Here is a 21,409-nt window from a genome sequence, read left to right as displayed (position 1 = left end):
TGAATCATTCAAACATGGAGAAACCCCTGGGAATACATGTCATACAACGGGCCACTCTTGCTCCTGCCACTGAAAACCAGAAAGGTCCAGATTCAGTGGAGGAGCAGCTGCTGAACAAGGACTTGGAGAACACGAGAATGCAGACTAAGCCCAAGGAGTCAGAGGTCCTGTGCTCTGGGGTCATGAGAGCCGCTCAGAAGCTGTACGCCAGGAGGACCTTGCACAATACCTGCAGAGACTCCCTGGAAGCCATTCTTCCCCTGACAGTACAGGCTGTGGTAGAGCTCCGGAGAAGTCTGCAGCAGGATTCCTGCTGCCTGTGCTGACAGTTGGGCAGAGGACACTAACTGGTTGTGGGGTCCCAATGCGATGGGAGGCTGGAGAGAAAATGCTACAAAAAATGGCTTTCACCCCAGATGGCTCACTTGATTTTTGACAACCCTTAGGCTGTAACTACTTGTTAGATCCTTCTTGCGTATCTTTGTCTTCCTGAGAAACCACTTCTAAGATCCCACCATGTATTACAGCAGCCACTGATATTTTCCTACTAATGTATCCATAACTCTGCAATGTTTGTATTGTTCCTATCCTACTTCGTAAATGGATGCATGTCTATCATTATGTGTTTCCTACAACAACCATTGAGAAAAGTTAATGATTATTCAATAGGTCACTCATGTATAGCTCTATTTATTTTCTTTAGAAGCCACTTTGAATATACCATAGTACAACAATTGATAATCTCCTACCTCTTTTGTCTGTAACTCACTATTATTTGTCTATTTGTTTTCCTGAGAAACTATCTTGTAGATAACAATATGTAAAACAATAACCATTGATAATTTCCTACCACTTTGTCTGTAATTTGGTAAGCCCCCCATTATTATATTATCCTTCTTTTACTCTTTAAAATAAAAAAAAAAGCAAATTAAAACAACACTGTAATTCTATCTCACCCCAGAAAGAATGGATGTCATCAAGAAATTAATCAGTAACAAATGCTAGAGAGGCGGTGGGAAAAAACAAACCTTTCTTCACTGTTGGTGGGAGTATAAAGTGGTACAAACAATATGGAAATCAGTGTGGAGATTCCTCAAAAAACTAAATTAGAGGTTCCACTTGACCCAGCTATTCCCCTTCTTGGTATCTTCTCAAGAGTTCAAGCATCATACCACAGCAATATATGCACACCTATGCTTATAGCCACACAATTTGCAATAGCTAAATCTTGGAAACAGAATAGCCCAGATGCCCATCAATGGATAAATGGATAAAGAAAATGTGGTTTTTATATACAAAGGAGTACTACACTGCCACAAAAAGGGTAAACTTAGACAATTTTAAGTAAATGGCTGCACCTTCAGAACATAATTTTAAGTGAAATAAAATGGACACACATTTAAATATCACATTGTTTCTCTTGTGTGAGAAATCCAAAGAGTAAATAAATAAGGACCAAAATGGATGACAGTTTTTGGGAAGTAGGAAGAAAGTGTTCAAATGGGAAGAGGAACAAGGGAGGGAATAGGGATTCAAAAAATAAAAAAGGATGAAAGGAAAATAATACAGCAAAGTTTTATAAAGGGGAAGGGGAAGAAGGATTAAAGGGAAGGGATGGAATGGGAGAAGAAAAAATTAAAGTATATTATGTACAGGTACAAATTCCCTATTATGAATGTGATCATTATGTATGTCAAAAATGTATCAATAAAAATAGCTGGATCAGCACCACGGTAGCGCATACTCTTTTGCTGAACTTTGTCTTTTGTTTCTTGGGTTTGTTGTTGTTTTTTGTTTGTTTGTTTGTTTTGTCTTTTTAAGACAGAGTTTCACTATGCAAGTCAGACTCTCTTTGTAGGCCAGACTGGTCTCAAACTCACAGTGATTCTCCTGCCTCAGCCTCTGAATGCTGGCGTTACAGGCATGTGCCACCACATCCGACACAATTCTTTAATAATTTAATAATTTTACTGGTCCACAGAATCCAAATGTCTAGGAACCTGTGGCTTAACCCTTTTGGAAAGGTTTTTCCTGAAAAATTCAATTATCTCGGTATCTGGCATGTAGGGGGAAAATAAGACTGCATGGAGAGCACACTGAGATGGGCAAAAGTCAAAGAAGGGAAAATTGAACTTAAAACAATTTTTTTAAATCCAAAATTTAAATATGTGCTTTCCCATAGTAAAAACACTGTTCCAAGAGCAGAGGAAGTATCTCCTAGAACTGATGTGTTCAGGCAGAGACATGGATTTCAGGGACTCTAAAATGAAATTTTTTGTTTGTTTTCTTGAGACAGGTCTCACACAATGTAGTTCAGGCTTGAACTACAGGCCTTTAAACTCCACAGTGCTCCCCCTGCTTCAGCCTCCAGAGTGCTGGGACTGTAAGTGTGTGCCACTAGACCTGGCTAAAAGGAATATAGGAAGTCTGGCTAGGTGATCTCTAAACTCCTTCTAACTCCATATTCTGTGACTGCTTGGAATCAGTATGATTTCATAGTACTGTATCTTCATCTCTTATTTCCAAAACATTTCTTTAAGGTAGGTTTACAATCTCAGCACTCCACAAGGCTGAGACAGGAGGATCAAAATCAAGCCCAGTTTAGGCAATTTAGCAACTTGTTGAGACTTTGTCTCAAAATAAAAACTAAGAAAAAGACTGGAGATGTAGCTTAGTGTGAAGGCCCTGGGTTCAATTTCTAGCACCACACACACTCCATTGGCAGAACAGTTGTCCAGCATGCACAAGGCCCTGAGCTCAATCCTAGTACAGTAAAACAATAACAAAAAACCCAGCAAGGCCTGTGATGCACTCCTGTAATCCTAAGACTCTGGGAGGCTGAGACAGGAAGATTCCAAATTCAAGTCAAACCTGGGCAATTTAGTAGCTTAATGAGACCATATCCCAAAATAAAATACAAAAGTAGCCGGCAATGTAGCGTGGTCCAAAGGCCTTAGGTTCAGTCTCCACTACCACAAAGAAAGTGGGTGGGAACAACAAAAAACTTTTCCTTCCATATATACATGGTAAAAAGATGATTACATTAAAATCTGTATGTCCCAGTGGATGTGGCTCATCTGTAAAGAAACTCAGACTGCCCTAGACAGGTAAACTGTACTAAGCCAAGGCTTCCAAATTGAATTTTAATCACTTTTCGGCAATAAATTTCCCAGTACACTTCTTTGGGCCTTGCAGAAGTTCCTAAGCAGTATTTTCAATCTGACAGTGAGATTTTATTACTAAAACTTTTACTCAAACTGAACTCTACTCTCAGTGTATCTCAGGATAACCGATGGTGTTTCTCCCCTAAACAAGCCAGTCTGCCAGCCTCTCTCTCTTTCTTTTCACAGTGTTTTTCTCTTCCTTCTCCTCTCTCCCTCTCCCTGTCCCTCTTTATCTCTCAGTACTGGGGACTGAACCAGGGCCTTTGCACTCGGCTACATCCCCAACCCTTTTTATTTTGAGACACCCTCATTAAGTCACTAAATTGCCCAAGCTAGGCTCAAACCAGAAATCCCCTTGCCTCGGCCTCTCAGAGGACTGGGATTGAGGCCTGCACTGCCTTTTCCAGCTATAAACTTTCTGATCAAGGAGTAATTCCTACAAGTATGGTCCTTTCTCACATCTCTCTTAATAAATACTTCTTAAAATATTGTCTGAAATGAGGCAAAGCTCAGCAGGACACGGTGGGGCATGCCTATCTATAATCCCAGCACTGAGGCAGGAAGATTGCCACGAGTTTCGGGCCAGCCTGAACTAAACTGAGACCCTATCTCCAAAAAACCAAAAAATTAAAAGAATATAATAAGGTAAAATTAAAGACATTTGGGTAAAATCCTGGATCTATCACTAACTACAGGTGTGACGACAATAAATGAATATTTAAATTTTAAAAATTATGACGCTAAAATATACACCATCAATAATCCAGCTCAAAACACCCCCTCCTTGCTTTTCATGAGTGCTTTACAAGGTGTGATCAAAAGTATGATGAATGCCGCTGGTGAGCGCCATCCAAAGAAAAGGCAGCTCATAAAAGAATTACAATGTGCCCTCACCCACCTGATTCACTAGGCCTGGCACTGCATGACTTCCGGCTCTTCCCCAAAGTCAAAAAGATCATGAAAGGTACAGGTTTTGAACGGATTCAGGACATCAAGACAGCCACGACAACACAAAGATACACATGAAGGCAGACTCACAGACGACCTCAGGAAAGCGGCAAGAACGAGGGCACTCGTGTGTTCAGGGTGAAGGGGAGGAGCACTGTCTTGAGGAAGATTAGTGAAAATGTGTCTTTTACTGTAATAAAAATTTCTAAGCATTCACTGAATTTTTTGCTTACTCTGCATGTGAGGCCTAGCACAAAAGATATTTCTCATACTTTAGTTTCTTCACTGTAAAATGAGAGAAAAGGCAGCCATCTGAGGTTGTAGAAATTGCAGAATGCAAGGAAGAGATCTTATATAGGTCTAAGTGCTTGTTAGGGCTTGGATCAAAACTGCCCCCAGAAGCTTATGCTCAGAGACAGGGCTCTGGGAGGATGATCGTATCACTGAGCGTTACTCTCAGCAGTGGATTCATCACGGATGAGTTCACAGTGAATGCGGGGTGGGAGGTGGGACGGGCTGGAGGAAGCAGGTCACTGGAGGCGTAACCTGGAAGGGTGCAGTCTTGTCCCCAGCGCCCCACCCAGCTGTCTCACTCTCTGCTCCCCAGGTGCTATGCCCTTCTGCCATGATGCTTCTGCCTTGGAATCGAGGGACCATAAGTGAAACCTCCGATACTGTGAGCCAAAATAAACTTTTCTTTCTTTAAACTGTGGCTGTGGGGGATTTTCTCCCAGCAGCAGAAAGCTAACACAGTGCTTGACACAGGACAGCTAATGTGGTGTTTGCTGCCACTGTTATGGTTACGAGAGTAAATCAAGAACAAACACGCTTGAATCCCACCTTAATCTAAGCCCCCAGATGACAGGATGACCAGCCTTGCTACAAATCCAGTAACAGCATAATCTAGTTTGTGTAACTGCTATAAGTATTCCGATATGGATCAGCCATATACTATAGGAGTGCCAACTTTCTTATCACCATTTCATTCACATATTCATAGAATGTACATATAAGAATACGGAAAAAGAGATCATTTTGACCCACCCCCCCCTCCCTTCGCTTCTTTGCTAAAATGTTCTTTTACAATCACGAGATCTTGCCAGGCACAGTGCTGCATGCCCATAATCCTTATACTTGAGAGGCTGAAGCAGGAGGACTGCTACAAGGCTATGTAGAAGACCTGTCTTAAAGGAAAAAAAAAAATTTCCAAGAGATAGGAGGACTTTTTAACATCCCTAAAACTGAAAATCCAATTAAAAAGTACAGTGTGCCAGCCATGCTCTAAACTACTGTTCTACTGCATCAAAAAATCATACACGTGCAAAGGACATTAAACTATTCTACAGAATTGTAAATATACATCTACCTTAAATCTAGAACTTTTCTTTGTAATGGTGCATAGAATGGAACTATATTCAAGTAAAAATCAAAGATTTACTACAAAACATTTCTTTAAAAAATATAATACTACCTGACTATTTTCAAAATGAACAGCTACAATGAGCTTTCCTCCATAAAGCTTGTCTTGCAAGTTTTCAAGGATGGATGGATCGTGCTCTGGTGGGTATGTCTGCTTCAGCCAGTCAATCCACGATAATCCCACAAGTGACTGAATCTTTTCCTCACTGAATTTGCGCATTTTTCTTCTAAATTCATTCACTTCAGGATCCTTTAAGGCATCAAATTCATGTAGACCTAAACACATTTTATAAAGGCATCATTTTCAGTAGCTAAAAACAATAAGAGAGACTATAAAGCATTTTTAACAAAAACTTAACTTAGATATTTAGCTTTTATCAAGCAGACAAAATCAGGAGGGAATATATGAAAAAAATAAAAACAAACAAAATAAAAGAATAAATCTCAGGCGAGGGCAAGTGTAAGGTCCTGGGTTCCACTCCCAGTCCCCGCCCCACTGTGAAGTCTCAGGAAAGGAAGGAGATTGGGGAAAAAGAGGACAAGACATAACATAGACAGGTACACATTCCCTATGATGAATATGATCATTATATATATCCAAATTATACCAATAAACTTAATTTTAAAAAATGATAAATCTCAAGTACAAAAAACATGCAGTTAAATTTTTGAAGTATATAAAATTAAAGTCATGTGAAGAAATATAGATTGGTTACTAGCTTTATAAAAATAATTACTGATACCCATAATACACAATTTAAGACCACATATATCCAGCCCACATGGTGACGCACACCTATAATCCCAGCACTTGGGAGGCTGAGGCAAGGGGATCGCTGAAGTTCAAGGCCAGCCTGGGCTACAAAGTGAGTTTAAGGCCAGCCTGAAAAAACCTGTCTCAAAAAGACAAAAAAAAGTTTTCAGTTCAGGCTGTAGAGTGGGTGCCTAGTACACACCAGGCCCTGAATTCAATCCTTAGCAATATAAAAAAGATTTGCTACATGTTTAAACAGGTCAAGAAAAACAGGGGCATTTTAAAATATTTCTTTCAGAATTCTGGTAAAATCCTCTGATTATGATTCATTTTGCTGGTCGCTGGAAAAATTAATGCAGGTGTGGCATATACTTTCACCACAGAGAATAATCAGAACCAAAACAACAGCTCTGTAAATAATTATTTGGAACAAAAATGAAAAATAATGATTAGGTATATCACCTTTCGGCAAAAAGCATTTTCAGCCTCCTCAGGGCTATCATGTCCTAGAAGTTCTACTATTTTCTTTGGAGAGAGAAGGCAGTAACCTTGTTCCTGAAGTTAAATGGAAATAACTATTTACTGTTTTCCCCAAAGGCATGACCTCACCAAGTTCTGGTTATGGTCATAATGGATAAATAAGCAACTGCAAAAATTGACTTGTAAGGTATTAAAAGTGAAGTTTCTTCTATTTTTTTTTTTTGGAGTGGGGAGGTTTCCAGTACCAGGAATCGAACTCAGGACCTTGCACTTGCCAGGCAGGTACTGTGCCACTGAGCTAAACCCCCAGCCCCCAAGTTTCTTCTAAAATACTAAGACTTATTCGACCTCCTAAAAACATTAACTTTTTTTTTTTTTTTTTTTGAGACAGGGTCTCACTAGCTAGTTCAGAGTGGCTTTGAACTCACTATGTAACCCAGGCTGGCCTTGAATCTACCGCAATCCTCCTATCTCAGACTTTGGTGAGCTGGGATCACAGACATGCACTAGCACACCTGGCTCAACATAAACATTTTTAATGTGTCTATCATCACAATGTCAGCTTTTCTAGGTGTTCTGAAAAGCACAATTTATGCCGGGCATGGTGGTGAACGCCTGTAATCCCAGCACCCAGGAAGCTGAGGCAGGAGGATCATTGGGAGTTCAAGACCAACCTGGGCTACAAAGTGAGCTCAAGGCCAGCCTGAACTGCATAGCGAGACCCTGTCTCAAAAAGACAAAAAAAAAAAAAAAAAAAAAAGCACAATTTATAAACAGTTAAGAGCAGTAAACTGCTTAATTTATTCAACAAGACTTTTTTATCTTCATCATTCAAATTGCAGGGCATAATCTATAAAAAAATTTCTATGGGAATTAAAACAAAGGAAAAAAAATTTTCTAACAGATGGATACAAGGCAAAGAACCTAGTAAAGGAAAAATTTGTTCTAGTGAATAAAAATTAAAATTCTCTCAAAATCATCATAGCTCTAAAAAATAGAAAGTGAATGCTTTCTACTGAGGGCAAGTAAAAGATATATATGATATATAATTCTAAAATTATTTAATGGGGAAAAGTTATCTCCAAAAATAGTCACTCTGTCAAGTAATTGAGGGCTAGGGATATAGCTCAGTGGTGCAGTACCTGCCTTGCAAGCGTGAGGTCATGAGTTTGATTCCCCGTACCACCAAAAAAAAAAATGTTAATCAAGTAACTGACCATTTTAAGTGTCATGAGATATCATTGTATTATAGTAAACCAACAAGGTTCGATTCTAATATTCCCTGAAAGGAGTTATATGGTAATCATTAGGTAGCCTGAATTACTATAGGTCAAGTCAAAAAAAGGCATCTTAAAGGGAACAGTATTATGTTATCCTACATTAGTGAATCTGATCAGTATGGTACCGAATCAGTTCCAAAATCCTTCAGTGAATTCTCTGGTTTTGTACTTAAGTCTTTAAAGTTTCCTCCTAAGTAACCCTTTAGCTCCAAAATTAAGTCATACCTTCTATAAAGCAAGACACTGACATACCATCAGCCACTGGGACTCCTAAGAGTCCATGTCCTTAATTTTGTTACAATTTTCCATAGACTTAATTTGCAAAAAATAGCCAGGCTTGCTGGCACACGCCTGAAATACCAGCACTCAGGACGTTGAGGCAGGAGGATCATTGCGAGTTCAAGACCAGCCTGGTCTACAAAGTGAGCTCAAGGTCAGCCTGAACTGCAGAGCAAGACCTTGTCTCCAAAAGACAAAAAGAAAAAAAATTGCAAGGAATAAGGTAGACATGATGCATCCTGACTCCACAAAAATAATTTTTAATTAAAGATAATTTCAGTTGAGGAGTAAAATTTATCAAAAACATGAGCTCTGTGGAAACATCAAGCAGCTGAAAGTCTTGGTTGGCATACAGAGTTGTATACGAAAGGTCAGTATTCTAGGTATATTATAGTTCATAAAAAATTAAGGGTGTCTCTTAAAGAGCTTCTCAAGCTATCTGCAGTAAAGAAATAATTGTTTCTTCCCAATTCAAAGGCTAATACCTTTGTAAAATAAAAATATATCATGAATAAAGAAAAAGACATACAACACATAAGCCAGCAGCGCACTGCAAGAGGAGTTTCTAAACACTTACTCTCAGTTCTGCACTTATCTCAAACTGAGAGTAATGCATGGGCTACCCTTTGAAAAGTAATGTCAGAATATACTTACTATATGTTTATACACATACCAATAGATACCTTAAGAAGTTGTGGTAGGAATTTTTAAATTACCTTTTCCTATAAGGACTCCAATTTTTGAATCCAGTTTTTCCCCGGGATCACAACTCCGTGTCACTAACTTGAGAACTGGAAGAAAAGGTCTGACGTCACAAAGTCTTCGCGTTTCATCTTCAAGTTCCTCATATACAGCAGTTTGATTCACACATGCAAACATATAGGAGTCAATGTCCATAAGCAGGTTAAACATTGGGTAATTGTGAACTTGCTTCCATAACAGCTGTAGGGATAAATGACACATTATCTGGAATGGAAACACTGGTATAGCTGTACAAACATATCTGTGCAAGGGAACCCACTGCAGCACTGTTTGTAAAAATAAATAAGCACAGGGACAACCCAGGTATTGAGCAGTAACAGACTGGGTAAGTCAATTATAGACTATTATAAAGTTATTAAAAAAAAAAATACCTTCTGACATGGAAAGCTGTCCCAAATATATCAGTTTTTTTAAAATTTTTTCAATGGCAAAGTACATGCATACATACGGTATTATCCCTTTCATGTAAAGTAATGTAACAACACAGAACATAAAACGTGCACTATGAACAAATTATTAAAAAGAAAATTACCGAGGAAGATTAAGAACCAATAAAGGGGTCAAGGATGTAGTACAGTGGTCGAGTGCTTGCCTAGTATATTCAAGGCACTTGAGTCGATTCACATTATCAAAAGAGAGAGGAAAAAACGGAGTATTTTTATATTTAACATTCCTTCTTTTAAATAACTTCCTTTAAACAACTTCTAATAAGGAAGTAAAACTGGGGTTGGGGATTTAGCTCAGTGGCACAGCGCCTGCCTGGCAAGAGCAAGGTCATGAGTTTGATTCCTGGTAACGGGGAAAAAAAAAAAAAAAGTAAAACTTTAAACCATCTTCATAAAAAAAGACAGTTTGCCCTGTATTTTTCTACTCATCAGAGGTATATTCTTACTAACAATGCCCTGTCAGAATGAGCACAATTTCTCATCATCTCCTTCCAGGTCTCCCACCTGATACAATGTAAAAGAGGTTTGCCATACAAACACAGTAACTATACAAAGAAGGATTACATAGTTTGACAACAGCCAGTTTAAAGAAAAAGAAAACAAAACTCAGAGATACAGGTAAGACACCTACAATAGAACTTGTGGCCAACCCCTATTTTCTGACACAGAACAAACGGGAGGGGTGGGGGTATAGTCAGTGGCAGAGTGCTTGCCTGGTGGGAGTGAGGCCCTGGGTTGGATGCCTACTACATAAAGTAAACAAACAAACAAAAACAAGAGCAGCAAAGTACAGGCAACAAAACAAAAAAAACAGTAGGTAAACAGGACTTCAGGAAACTTGAAAATTAGCCAGGGATGGTAGTGCACACTTGCAACACAGCACTCAGGATAATGCAAGTTCAAGACCAAGTGGAGAGGCTGGGATGTAGCTCCACAGTAATGCACCTGCCTAACATGCATGAAGCTCTGAGTTTGACCCATAACACCAACCAACCAACCAACCAACCCAGAATTAACACAGAATTCAACAAATCCTACTTCTGCCCAAAAGAAATGAAAGCAAGGATTCAAACAGTTATCTGTACACCAACCTTCCCAGTGGCATTATTCACGGTCTCAAAAGTTGGAAACAACCCAAAGGTTTATCAACACATGCATGGACAAAGAAAATGTAGTAGATATGTATAATGGAATGTTATTTAGCACTAGAAATGAAATTAGGATGTATGCTACAACACGAAAGACTGAAAACATTCTGCTAAGTAAAATAAGCCACACAAAAAAAGACTATTTTGTTGGAGGATTCTACTTATATAAGGGGCCTAGAATATGCAAATTCAGAGACAGAAATTAAAATACAGATCATCAGGGCCTGGACTACAAAAAGAAGCTGTGGTTTTATAGTTCACGTTTGAGATGATAGGAAAGTGTAGAAAGAGACAGTGGTGAGGGCTGTCCAGCATTGTGAATGTATCTATTGATGCTACTATGCTTACATTTTGTTTTAGATTTAAATTTAAGTATTACACTCTTTTTTTTTTTTTTTTTTTTTTTTTTTTGTGGTACCAGGAATCAAACTCCTGGCCAAATTCCTTGTGCTTGCCAGGCAGGCACTTTTGCCACTGAGCTATATCCCCAGCCCCCTAGATTTAAATTAAAAAAAAAAAAGGCATCAGTGTCAGATATAGCCAGAGGCTATACAAAGTTGGAGTGAGGACTGGCATATCTGATGTCCATAAGAAGGGCATGTACCAAAATTACCATATGATTTTCATTATGAACATGTTTATAACAGAATAGCATTTCCCCAAGTGACAGAAAATAAGCTAAGTCTTCAGAAATTTGATTTTGACATACCTGCTTAATAAAAGAAATGGTAGCTTCTCGAGGTACTTCCAACTGGATATAAATCCCAGTGGGCAAAAGGAAATCCACAGGTATGGTGCCATCAGAAGCTAGCTGCGAATCCACTGCCCAGATGTCAAGGGTGTCTGCCATAGCAGGAGGCATCGTGAAGAGGAAGCACGTTCATAACCACACGGTCCTAGAAATCAGTAAGTCAAACACAGTGAAACAGTCTTAGCCAAACTGCATACTAAAGTACAGCAAATACACTGGGTGTGGTATAACACCAGCACTGAGGAGGCTGCGAGGAGAATCACCATAAATTTGAGGCCAGCCTAGGCTACACAGTGAGTTCAAGACCAGCCTGAGCTACATGCTAAGACCACCTGAAAAAAAGAAAGAAAGAAAAGAAAAGAAAAAAAAATGGTAAGACAGGTATTGTGGCAAATCTTATATTCCCAGCTATTTGGGAGACTGAGGCAAGAGATCACCTGAGTCTAGGAGTATGAGGTTACCTGTACAACACAGCCACCCTCTCAGAAGAAAAGAAGTGTACACATAGATATATGTGAGATAAAAGCCCACCAATCTGTAACCAGTCTTTGGATTTTAATAGAGCCATTAATAGGAGGCCAATTAAATGATGTAGCATTTTAAAAGCAACAGTAGCTGGGCCTGGTAGTGTACACCTGTAATCCCAGCAGGGAGGCTAAGCAGGAGAACTGCTGTGAGTTTGAGGCCATAAATTATGTAAATAAGATTTTAGTTATCACTTTATAAATTTTATGTATGTGGGTGTATGTACATATTTCATCCACATTCAAGATACATGTATGACATCTGAAAGAACTGCAGTCTGGCCAGGCATGGTGATGCATGTCTGTAACCTCAACATTCAGGAGGCTGAGGGAGGAGAATCACCATGAGTTTGAGACCAGCTTGGGCTATGCAGTGAGTTCAATGTCAGCCTGAACTGTATATATAGTAAGACCTTGTCTTAAAAAAATACAAGTAGGGCTGGGGATACAGCTTAGTGGCACAAGTGCCTGACTGGCAAGTTCAATGTCCTAAGTTTGATTCCTGGTACCAAAAAAAAAAGAAAGAAAGAAAGCTCAATACTTAAACCATTAAACAGATCCATCCCCCCACCCAGGTGAGAACACTCTTCACGGCAGGACTCTGGCCTCTTTCTCCTCGCTTTCACCATTACTCTGCAACCCAAGACCGCGTGTCGCAGGTGTGCTTGCTTTCCTGCTGCTACACCTGCATTCACGTGAAAAATACTTAACAGATTAGACGCCCAGTCCAACAAATGGAACACACACACGGACACAGTAAGTTCTTTTGGGCATATGGACATGTTCACAATGGGGCTGAAACTGTCTGCTCAATCTTAGCATCACTAAACTGACAGCACCAAACATTTTTTCTCATAAACTGCAGTAAGAAGGGCCGGGTGTGGTAGTGCACGTCTGTAATCCCAGCACTCCGGGCAGCTGAGGCAAGAGGATCACTGTGAGTTCAAGGCCAGCCTGTGCTACATAATAAGTTTAAGGCCAGACTGAACTACATAGCAAGATGCTGTCTCAAAACAAAAAAAGCAACAGAAAGTATTTACCACTCCATACTTGGCTTTAAACAAAACAAAAATGAACCTGAGTGCAACCCAGCCTCTAGAGGTGAACTACATACTAGCCTGGAGGAAGTAGAGGCAGAAGCTAAACACTTCCAGGAAGCAAGCAGCCAAGTAGAGAATGTAGGATCTTGAACAAAACTAATGATAAGGCTTCTCTAGCTAACTGATAACAGGGACAGAGATTATGGCAAGTAGTAAAGAAATAAAACAGCCAAATCTAATGTTAATTTGAACAAGTCAATTATAAAAAAAACTATCTTTGAAACAATAAAAAATTTTAAATATTCATGAATTATAATAAAGTACAAGGAAAGGATGCCTAATCTCGCCATTCTTATTCAATATACTTCTTGAAGTTTTGGCTCAAGTAACTAAGCAAGAGGAAAAAATAATAGAAGAGATAAGAAAGGAAAAAAAGTCATATTATCCTTGCTTGCAGATGACATATTCCTAACACTTTAAAAGACTAAAGACTTTTAAAGCTGATCAATGATTTCAGCAGTTTAGCCCGATATAAAAATCAACCTTTAAAAATCAATAGCTTTACTATACACCAGTAACAGACTAGCTAAGAAAGAAATCAGGAAAACTCCATTCACAATAGTTTCATCATAAAACAGAGGCAGATGACCTCTACAATGAAAATTTCAGAACTCTGAAGAAATTGAAGACATCAGAAAATGCAAAGAACTCCAATGTTCATGGATTGGCAGGATTAATATTGTCAAAATGGGCACATTAAGTGATGTACAGATTCAATGTAATCCTCATCAAAATACCAACACTATTCTTCACAGAAATAGAAAAAAAACGCTAAAATTTATACGGAAACACAAAAGACTCACAATAGCCAAAGCAACTGTAAGCAAAAAGACCAAGTCTGGAGGCATCACAATACCCAATTTCAAATTATACTACAAAGCCATAGTAACAAAAATAGCATGGTACTGGCACAAAGACACATAGACTACAATCATTAGATTCTGGACAAAGGAACCAAAGAGACATGTTGGAGAAAAGCCAGGCTTTTTAACAGATGGTGCTGGGGAAACCGAGTATTCACTTATAAAAGATGAACCTCATCTCTTACCCTTATCACTCACTGATTGTAGAAAAATCAAATTCAAATGCATCAAAAACCTAGGTTTAAAACATGAAACGTTTAAACTGCTAAAAGAAAACACAGGGGAAACCCTGGAAGTTACTGGCACAGGCAAAGATTTCCTGAATGAGGATCCAACAACACAGGAAATAATATGAATCAACAAATTTGACTATATAAAATTAAAAAGTTTTTGCCCAGCAGGAAACAAGGAACAGACAGCCCACAGAACAGAAGAAAATCTTTACCAGCTACTCTTCTAACTGAGGGTTAATAGCTAGACTCTATAGAGAACTCAAAAATGTAACACCATCAAAATCAAACAGCCTAATCAAAAATGAGCAAATGAAACTTCTCAATAGAAGCACAAAATGGACAGTAAGTATATGAAAAATTGTTCAAGATCCTTAGGCATTATGCAAATCAAAATGCAAATCAAAACTATACTGAGACTCCATCTTACTCCAGTCAGAATGATTAAAGAATAAAAAAAAGAAAAAAGAAAATAACTAACTAAATACAGGAAACAATAAATATTGGCAAGGATGTGGGGGTGGAGACGTCTACACTGCATGTAGGAATGTAAATCAGTACAACTACTATGGAAATGAGTATAGAGGTTCCCAAAGAACTAAATATAGAGAACCAGGCAAGGTGCCACATGCCTGCAACCTCAGCATTGAGTAGGCTAAGGCAGGAAGACTGCCACAAATTCAAGGCCAGCTTGTACTACAAAGTGAGACACCCCTGCCTTAAAAAAGAAAAAAAAAAAGCTAACATATTATCCAGTTATGCCACTCCTTGGTACATACCTGAAGGAACCAAAGTCAGCATACTACAGCAATACCTGCATATCCATGTTTTTGCAACACAATGCACAATAACCAAGATACAGAACAGGCCATGATGCCCACCAACAGATGGGTGGATAAAGAAAAGGTGTACATATATACAGGGACATATACCTAGCTGTAGGGAAACACAAAATTCTGTCAGTTGCAGGAAAACACGGATCTGGAGACCTTCACCACGTTCATCAAGATAAGACTGACTCAAAAAGATAAGTATCAGGGGCTGGGCATATAGCTCAGAAGCACAAGCACCTGCCTGCCAAGTGCAAGGTCCTGAGTTCGATTCCCAGTACCAAAAAAAACAACAAAAATTTCTACAAAATTCGTGTCAATTTAAAAAGATAAGTAACACATTTTCTCTTTAATACATGGGATCTAAAAGAGGTGATGAGAGAGAGACTACTGTTGGACAAGTGGAAAGGAATGAGAAGGAGGGGGAGGAGATAGAAGGTGGGTGATGGGGGGATGGATTAGAGCAAAATATACACACTGACCCCCCAAATGTAAAACTGTAGGAGCACAATGCAAGGGGAATGACAGGGGATGGTGGTCGCAGTGAAAATGATCAAGTATGTGACGCGTATACACAAATGTGACAGAGTGAATCCCCTTAATCTGCACAGCCAAAAAAAAAAAAAAAAGAAAGATAAGACAAAGACTGTAAGCTTGCTAAGGCTCAGGACATGATTCACGGGGTGTCCTGGGGATTGAAGACCATGCTTTTTAAACTACTATCTCTTACCAGTGCATATGGAGAGGTCCCTATATATTTAGAAACTCTTCAATTGATAAACATTCATAGAAATTAACAAAGGCAACACAAATGTCACTTAGTCATTAGTCCTGAAATTACTTTAGGCAAATCACTTCAGAGCATCCTTTGTAAGCTGTTTTCAATGAAGGAGCTTCTGATTTGTAAGTAACAGACATTCAGTAAATAGCTGCTGAATGAAAACATGATTCATCAAATTAAAGACCACGCTTTGTTTATAGTCAAATACCACCACGCAAAAACAGAATCAAGCCAGCTCCTGAACAAGTCACAGCAAGTATACACCGTGCACGGAGTCTTAAGAGTTGCCAACAAAAGCTGAGAGGAAAAATAAAATTAACAAAAAAATTAAGAATGATTATGACTTGAACTTCTACTATCTTATATGGTGAAGGTCTGCATCATTTCCAATTTTTTTCATTATTATTACTTGTTATTGTCTTTGATTGTTTGATCAATCTGACATCCTTATGTCTGGTGGACTGAGCAACTTTGTTGAAGATGACAGTATGTAATGCAACAACCAGTGTTAATTCCTATCATTTTTTTTTTGAGGTCATGTATCGTTTTTGTTGTTTCTGTGTTGTTTTGATGTTGTCTTCATTGTTGCTTTGTTTTTTAATTTTTGAAATTAAAAAAGAAGGGGCTGGGGATTTAGCTCAGCGGCACAGCGCCTACCTGGCAAGTGCAAGGTCGTGACTTTGGTTCCCGGTACCAGGAAAAAAAAAAAAAAAACACATTGAGAAATTAAAAAAAGAATGATTATGAAAACATGGTCCATCTATCACAGAATTACAAGCATGACAGACCTGTATGTGCTACTGGTTTCTTCAACACAGGCTGTTTTTCCTTCCTTGCAGAAGACTGGGAATGAAAACAGAGCCTTCACACTGCGGGGCACACCCAACCTTTTTTTTTGACATAGGGTGTCACTACATTGCCCAGGGGTAAACTCAAATTTGTGATCCAACTGCCTCAACTTCCCAGGGCTCTGGGATTACAGGCATGAAACCACTATGCCTGGCTTCAGCAAGACTCACAAAGGAATAACAACAGTAGCATAGGAACATGAAACTAAAAAAAAAGGAAAAAAAGAAACCCACCCACCTCTGGAAGCCCGTGTGGCAGCCTATAATCCCAGCACGCATGAGCCTGAGGCAGGAGATCTACAAGTTCAAGCCCAGTCTGGGCTACATGGTGAATTCAAAGCCAACCTATACTACACAGCAAGACCACGTCTTAAAAAAAAAAAGGAAAAAAGAAGAAAAAAAAAGCACCCTAAGGTATACGGTCCACAGAAGCCTCTTTTCAGAGACCAAATGCAACTTACTACCATACCACTCCCACCCTACAGCCGCAATTTCCCAGATATGAAACTTTAACTTCTGAGCTATTAGAGAAAAAGCACTAAGGTACACTTAAGGATTCTGAGATTAAATGATTATATTAAAAATAAATTACAAGAACAAATCACAACCGAGCCCCTTCTATCCTTCTTCTCTAAATCATTCAACACAACACATAAAACCCTTAGTTCAAGCTGCGCATGGTGGCACACCCCTGTAGCCCCAGCACTGAGGAGGCTGAGGCAGGAGGATCGCTACAAGTTTGAGGCCAGACCAGGCTACTTACTGAGTTTAAGGCCAGCCTGAACTCATAACAAGACTTGTCTCAAAAAAACAAAAACAAAAACAAAAAGTCCTTAGTTCAGGCTAGGCATGGGGCCATATGCCTGTTTATCCCAGCTACACAGGAGGCTATAGCAGGAAAATCCACAGTTCAAGCCCACCCTAGGAAACTCTGCCATTCAGTGAGACTTTGTCTCAAAATAAAAATAAAAATAAAAATGAAAGGACTGGAAATGTAGTTCAGTGCAAAGGCTCTGGGTTCAATTCCCACTACTGGGAGAAAAAAAACCCTGAGTGACGCTAAATCACTGGTACTTGCCTGTACATTCTGTATTGTCTCCTGCCTCCTACCCGAAACAGTATTCCCTCTCAAGATGTCTTCACGTCCACCTCTCCTCACAAACCTTTACTCCTCTGCACTCCTCCATGCCTCAAGCACCACACGTGTGTCAGGGCAGGAGCACGCTCCATCAGAGTACTGCGTACTAATTTCTCAGAGTCCCGGAGGGTTTCCAGCTCTGTAGTTCCTGACACGTTAGGGTTGGTTAAATGAAGAAACGAGTAAACTATTCTACAGAATTTACTTGTAGAACAATTATATTGGTTATTTAAAGAGTGGTTTAAATCACGCTTGGAAGGAAAAACTACTCTTTGGCCTTTGTTGTGGTTCTTTTGCACCTAGTCCAAGAAATACCATACACGGCCTCCAAGGTGACGTAAGTATATAAAATCAAAGCAACAGCTGGCTGGAGGTGTAGCTCAGTGGTAGTGCCCAGCATGAGCGAGCCCTCTGGGGTCAATCCCTAGTGCAGAAGGGGCAAGAGGGGGAAGGAGGGAAGATGGGAGGAAGGGAGGGACACGGAGAGACAGAGACAGAGACCTTTTAGCCAGGCATGGGAGGTTGAAGGAGGAGGATCACAAGTTCAACCCAACATGGGTTTATAAGCACTCATTCCAGAAAAATCCACTCATCGACATGTGTTTAACGTGCTTCTCTACATGTTGTGTTTCATAGTAAAAATGTCTTAAGTGGCAAAATGCACTGCAAAGACTAAATATTTTTTCTCTCTCCCTCTCTTCGCTCTTTCCTCGCTCTTCTCTTCTCTCTCTCCCTCTGCCCCTTCTCCCTCTCCAGCTTCCCCCGCTAGGAATCAAGCCCAGCACCTTACGCATACAAGGCAGGCATTTACCAGTGAGGTACACTCAAAGCCTCTTCCCACATCTTCAGATCGATCACAAAGGAAAGTTTTCCCTCCAGCTTTAGTTGACTGTGCTTAAGGACAGAAAAACACTCTTTCCTCACTTACAAAGGAACATAAACCTCCAAAATAAATTCCCTATCTAAAGTTTCAAGGAGAAAAATCCTTATAATAATCAAACTTGTCAACTGATTCAGAACTATTTTAACAATTCTGTAAGATGTGAAAGACTGTAACGCAGTTTGCTAAGTTGAAAAACTGGAAACATTTTTTCCTAATGAGGGGTAAATCTTGGGAAGGAATACTACAGCATTAATCCTCTACCTTGATATTGCACATTAACAGTGTAATAAAAATTGAGCCAGACACTGTAAGCACTCTAGGAAGAGTGCTTATAGCTACAGCATAAGCTATAGGCAACTACAGCGCTGTAGCCCCAGCACTGGAGAGGCTGAGGCAGCAGGACTGCTGCAAGTTTGAGGCCAGCCTGGGCTACTTACTGAGTGAGCAGTATCTTTGTTCTTGTGTATCATTTTAATAAAAGCACTTCTACTACGTCAGTTTTCAAGGTTTCAAACACGTTAGGCTACACAGTCTCTAGAGTGGTTTTCCACCCTGACATATTCCACATTTCCTTTAAAAACAAATTTATGGCCAGGCACGGTGGCCCACGCCTGCAATCCCAGCACTTGGGAGGCTGAGGCCGGAGGATCGTTGCAAGTTTGAGACCAGCCTGGGCTACAAAGTGAGTTAAAGGTCGGCCTGAACTGCGTAGCAAGACCCTGTCTCAAAAAGACAAAAAAATAAAAAAAATTATGCTGGGCGTGGCAGCACAAACCTGTAATCCAAGCACTTGTGGGGCTGAGGCAGAACTGCTGCGAGTCTGAGGCCAGCTTGGGCTACAGAGTGAGTTCAAGGCCAGCCTGGACTAGTACACAGCAAGACACATTTCAAAAATCCAAAAAATAATTAATTTATTTATAAGCACTTAAATAATCTGAAACAGTAAACTGGGTGTGGTGCTTGGTGCATGTCTGTAATCTCAGCACTGGGAGGCTGAGGCCAGAGGATCACAAGCTTGTTGCAAAATAAAAACTCTGAAATGAAATTATTAATATAACATACACTCAGGGGCTGGGGATTTAGCTCAGCGGCAAAGCACCTGCCTGGCAAGCGCAAGGTCCTGAGTTCGCTTCACAGCACTAAAAAAAAAAAACAGCCTCAAAACTGATCTCAGAGACGTTAAATGCAGTATGACTAGCTCTTAGCTGTTAGTGGTTTGTTTGTTTATTTATTTATTTATTTATTTTTGGTGTTTTTGAGACGGGGTCTCGCTTTGCAGTTCAAGCTGCCCTTGAGCTTACTTTGTCGCCCAGATGGCCTCGAACTCCCATCGCTCCTCCTGTCTCAGCCTCCCAAGTGCTGGAATTACAGGCATGCGACACCACACCTGGCTAGCTCTTAGTTTTTAAGACCTTTAGTAAACAAATCTATTGATGGGACAGTCAAACTAAAACTACAGGATGGCTTGTAGCATGCACAACCCTTTTAAATCCATACTGAAGGCACGGCCATACTCTAAAATGTGCTGTGCCATAATTAAAATACCGTATCTGGGTTGCGGTGTGACTCGGTAGAATGTTTGCCTAGCACACGCAGGCCCTGAGTTCCTTCCCCAGCATGACAAGAAATACTAAATTTAAAAGGCACGTTCTGTCAGACCCGAAGGTGGGACACGGTTGCTGAACAAATGAGGCAACAGACCAACTGGTAAGAGACCACACATTGTGCAGAGAGATTTTTCAGAAAATAAAATTATTGCTACTAAGGTAGGGAGCACCTTTTTTTATTTCCCTTATTCACCCCTACTTAATAGGGACACTGCATACACACATGACTCCAGTCCATGACTTCCAGGTTGGGAGGTGTCTTAGTTCATCTTAAAGAAGAGCTAAAGCCCAAGCTGGTGTGGCTGTGCATGCCTGTAATCCCAGCACTTTCGGGGCGGGGAGGTGCCTGGAGGGATGGTGCAGGGGGGAAAAGCAGGGGACAAAACAAAAACTAAGGCCTAGATAAATTAAGTATACATTAATTTGCTTTACAAAGCAATAAGCATGCTTTCTTTTTTCCTTTCCTTTTTTCTTTAATAGAAATGTTCTTCACAGGCTTACCTACCTTTCAAAGATCTTCAGTTTTAAACCATTCTTTTGTTTGAGCATGAAAACAAAAGGTCAAACAAAGACGGAGGATGGGCAGAATGTTTAGAACTATGAAAACAACTTTTCAAGTAAGCTAGGACGGCACAAGTACTTCAACAGTAACACGGAGCTCAGCTAAACCCTTAAACTGTCATTACACCCCACAGATCCACCATTGGCAGACTGTAAAGATCCCCAGCTTCCCAATCAGTGTGTCAGAAGAGGCCCTGAATTTTATTTCTTAAATCAAATGTAAGCAAAAACTAACATCAGTTTACTCTATAGGTGAACAAAAAAAAAGTTTGTTTTTTGGATAAGATCTCACTATGTAGTTTAGGTTGGTCTTGAATTCACTATGCGGCCTGGGCTGGCCTTTAACAACTAACAGTGATCTTCCTGCCTCAGCCACTCAAGTGCTGGGATTACAGATGTGCACTACCATGCCTGGCCTATGAGGTCAACAAATTTAATCAAAATTACTTCAGAAAATCATGGGAGAAATTCTACATTTTAAAAATGTTACTGGTACACTTTAGACATACACACCACTTACCATAGGAAATCGGTACCACACGACACATCGTGCTTCTTTTCTCCCGTGCCCCTCCCTGCCTCCCTCGAACACCTCTTCCCCTATTTATTTACA

General features: G+C 39.8%; 1 protein-coding gene across 1 annotated transcript in view; it reads right to left on the bottom strand.

The window, feature by feature from the left end:
• Positions 1-21,409, bottom strand: part of Pik3cb (phosphatidylinositol-4,5-bisphosphate 3-kinase, catalytic subunit beta) — a gene marked incomplete in the record, with an annotated part of 129,427 nt that overhangs the window by 87,042 nt on the left and 20,976 nt on the right. The window contains 3 exon segments of the mRNA XM_013505790.1: positions 5,584-5,807; positions 9,041-9,266; positions 11,390-11,576. Of these exon segments, the coding sequence (XP_013361244.1) occupies positions 5,584-5,807; positions 9,041-9,266; positions 11,390-11,542 (603 nt within the window).

The sequence above is a fragment of the Chinchilla lanigera genome, unplaced genomic scaffold (genome assembly GCF_000276665.1).
Source record: "Chinchilla lanigera isolate Chin_1 unplaced genomic scaffold, ChiLan1.0 scaffold00100, whole genome shotgun sequence".
In the NCBI taxonomy this organism is placed as follows: domain Eukaryota; kingdom Metazoa; phylum Chordata; class Mammalia; order Rodentia; family Chinchillidae; genus Chinchilla; species Chinchilla lanigera.
Note: the sequence above shows the minus strand (reverse complement) of the source record. Positions and strands in the feature narration are given on the sequence as shown.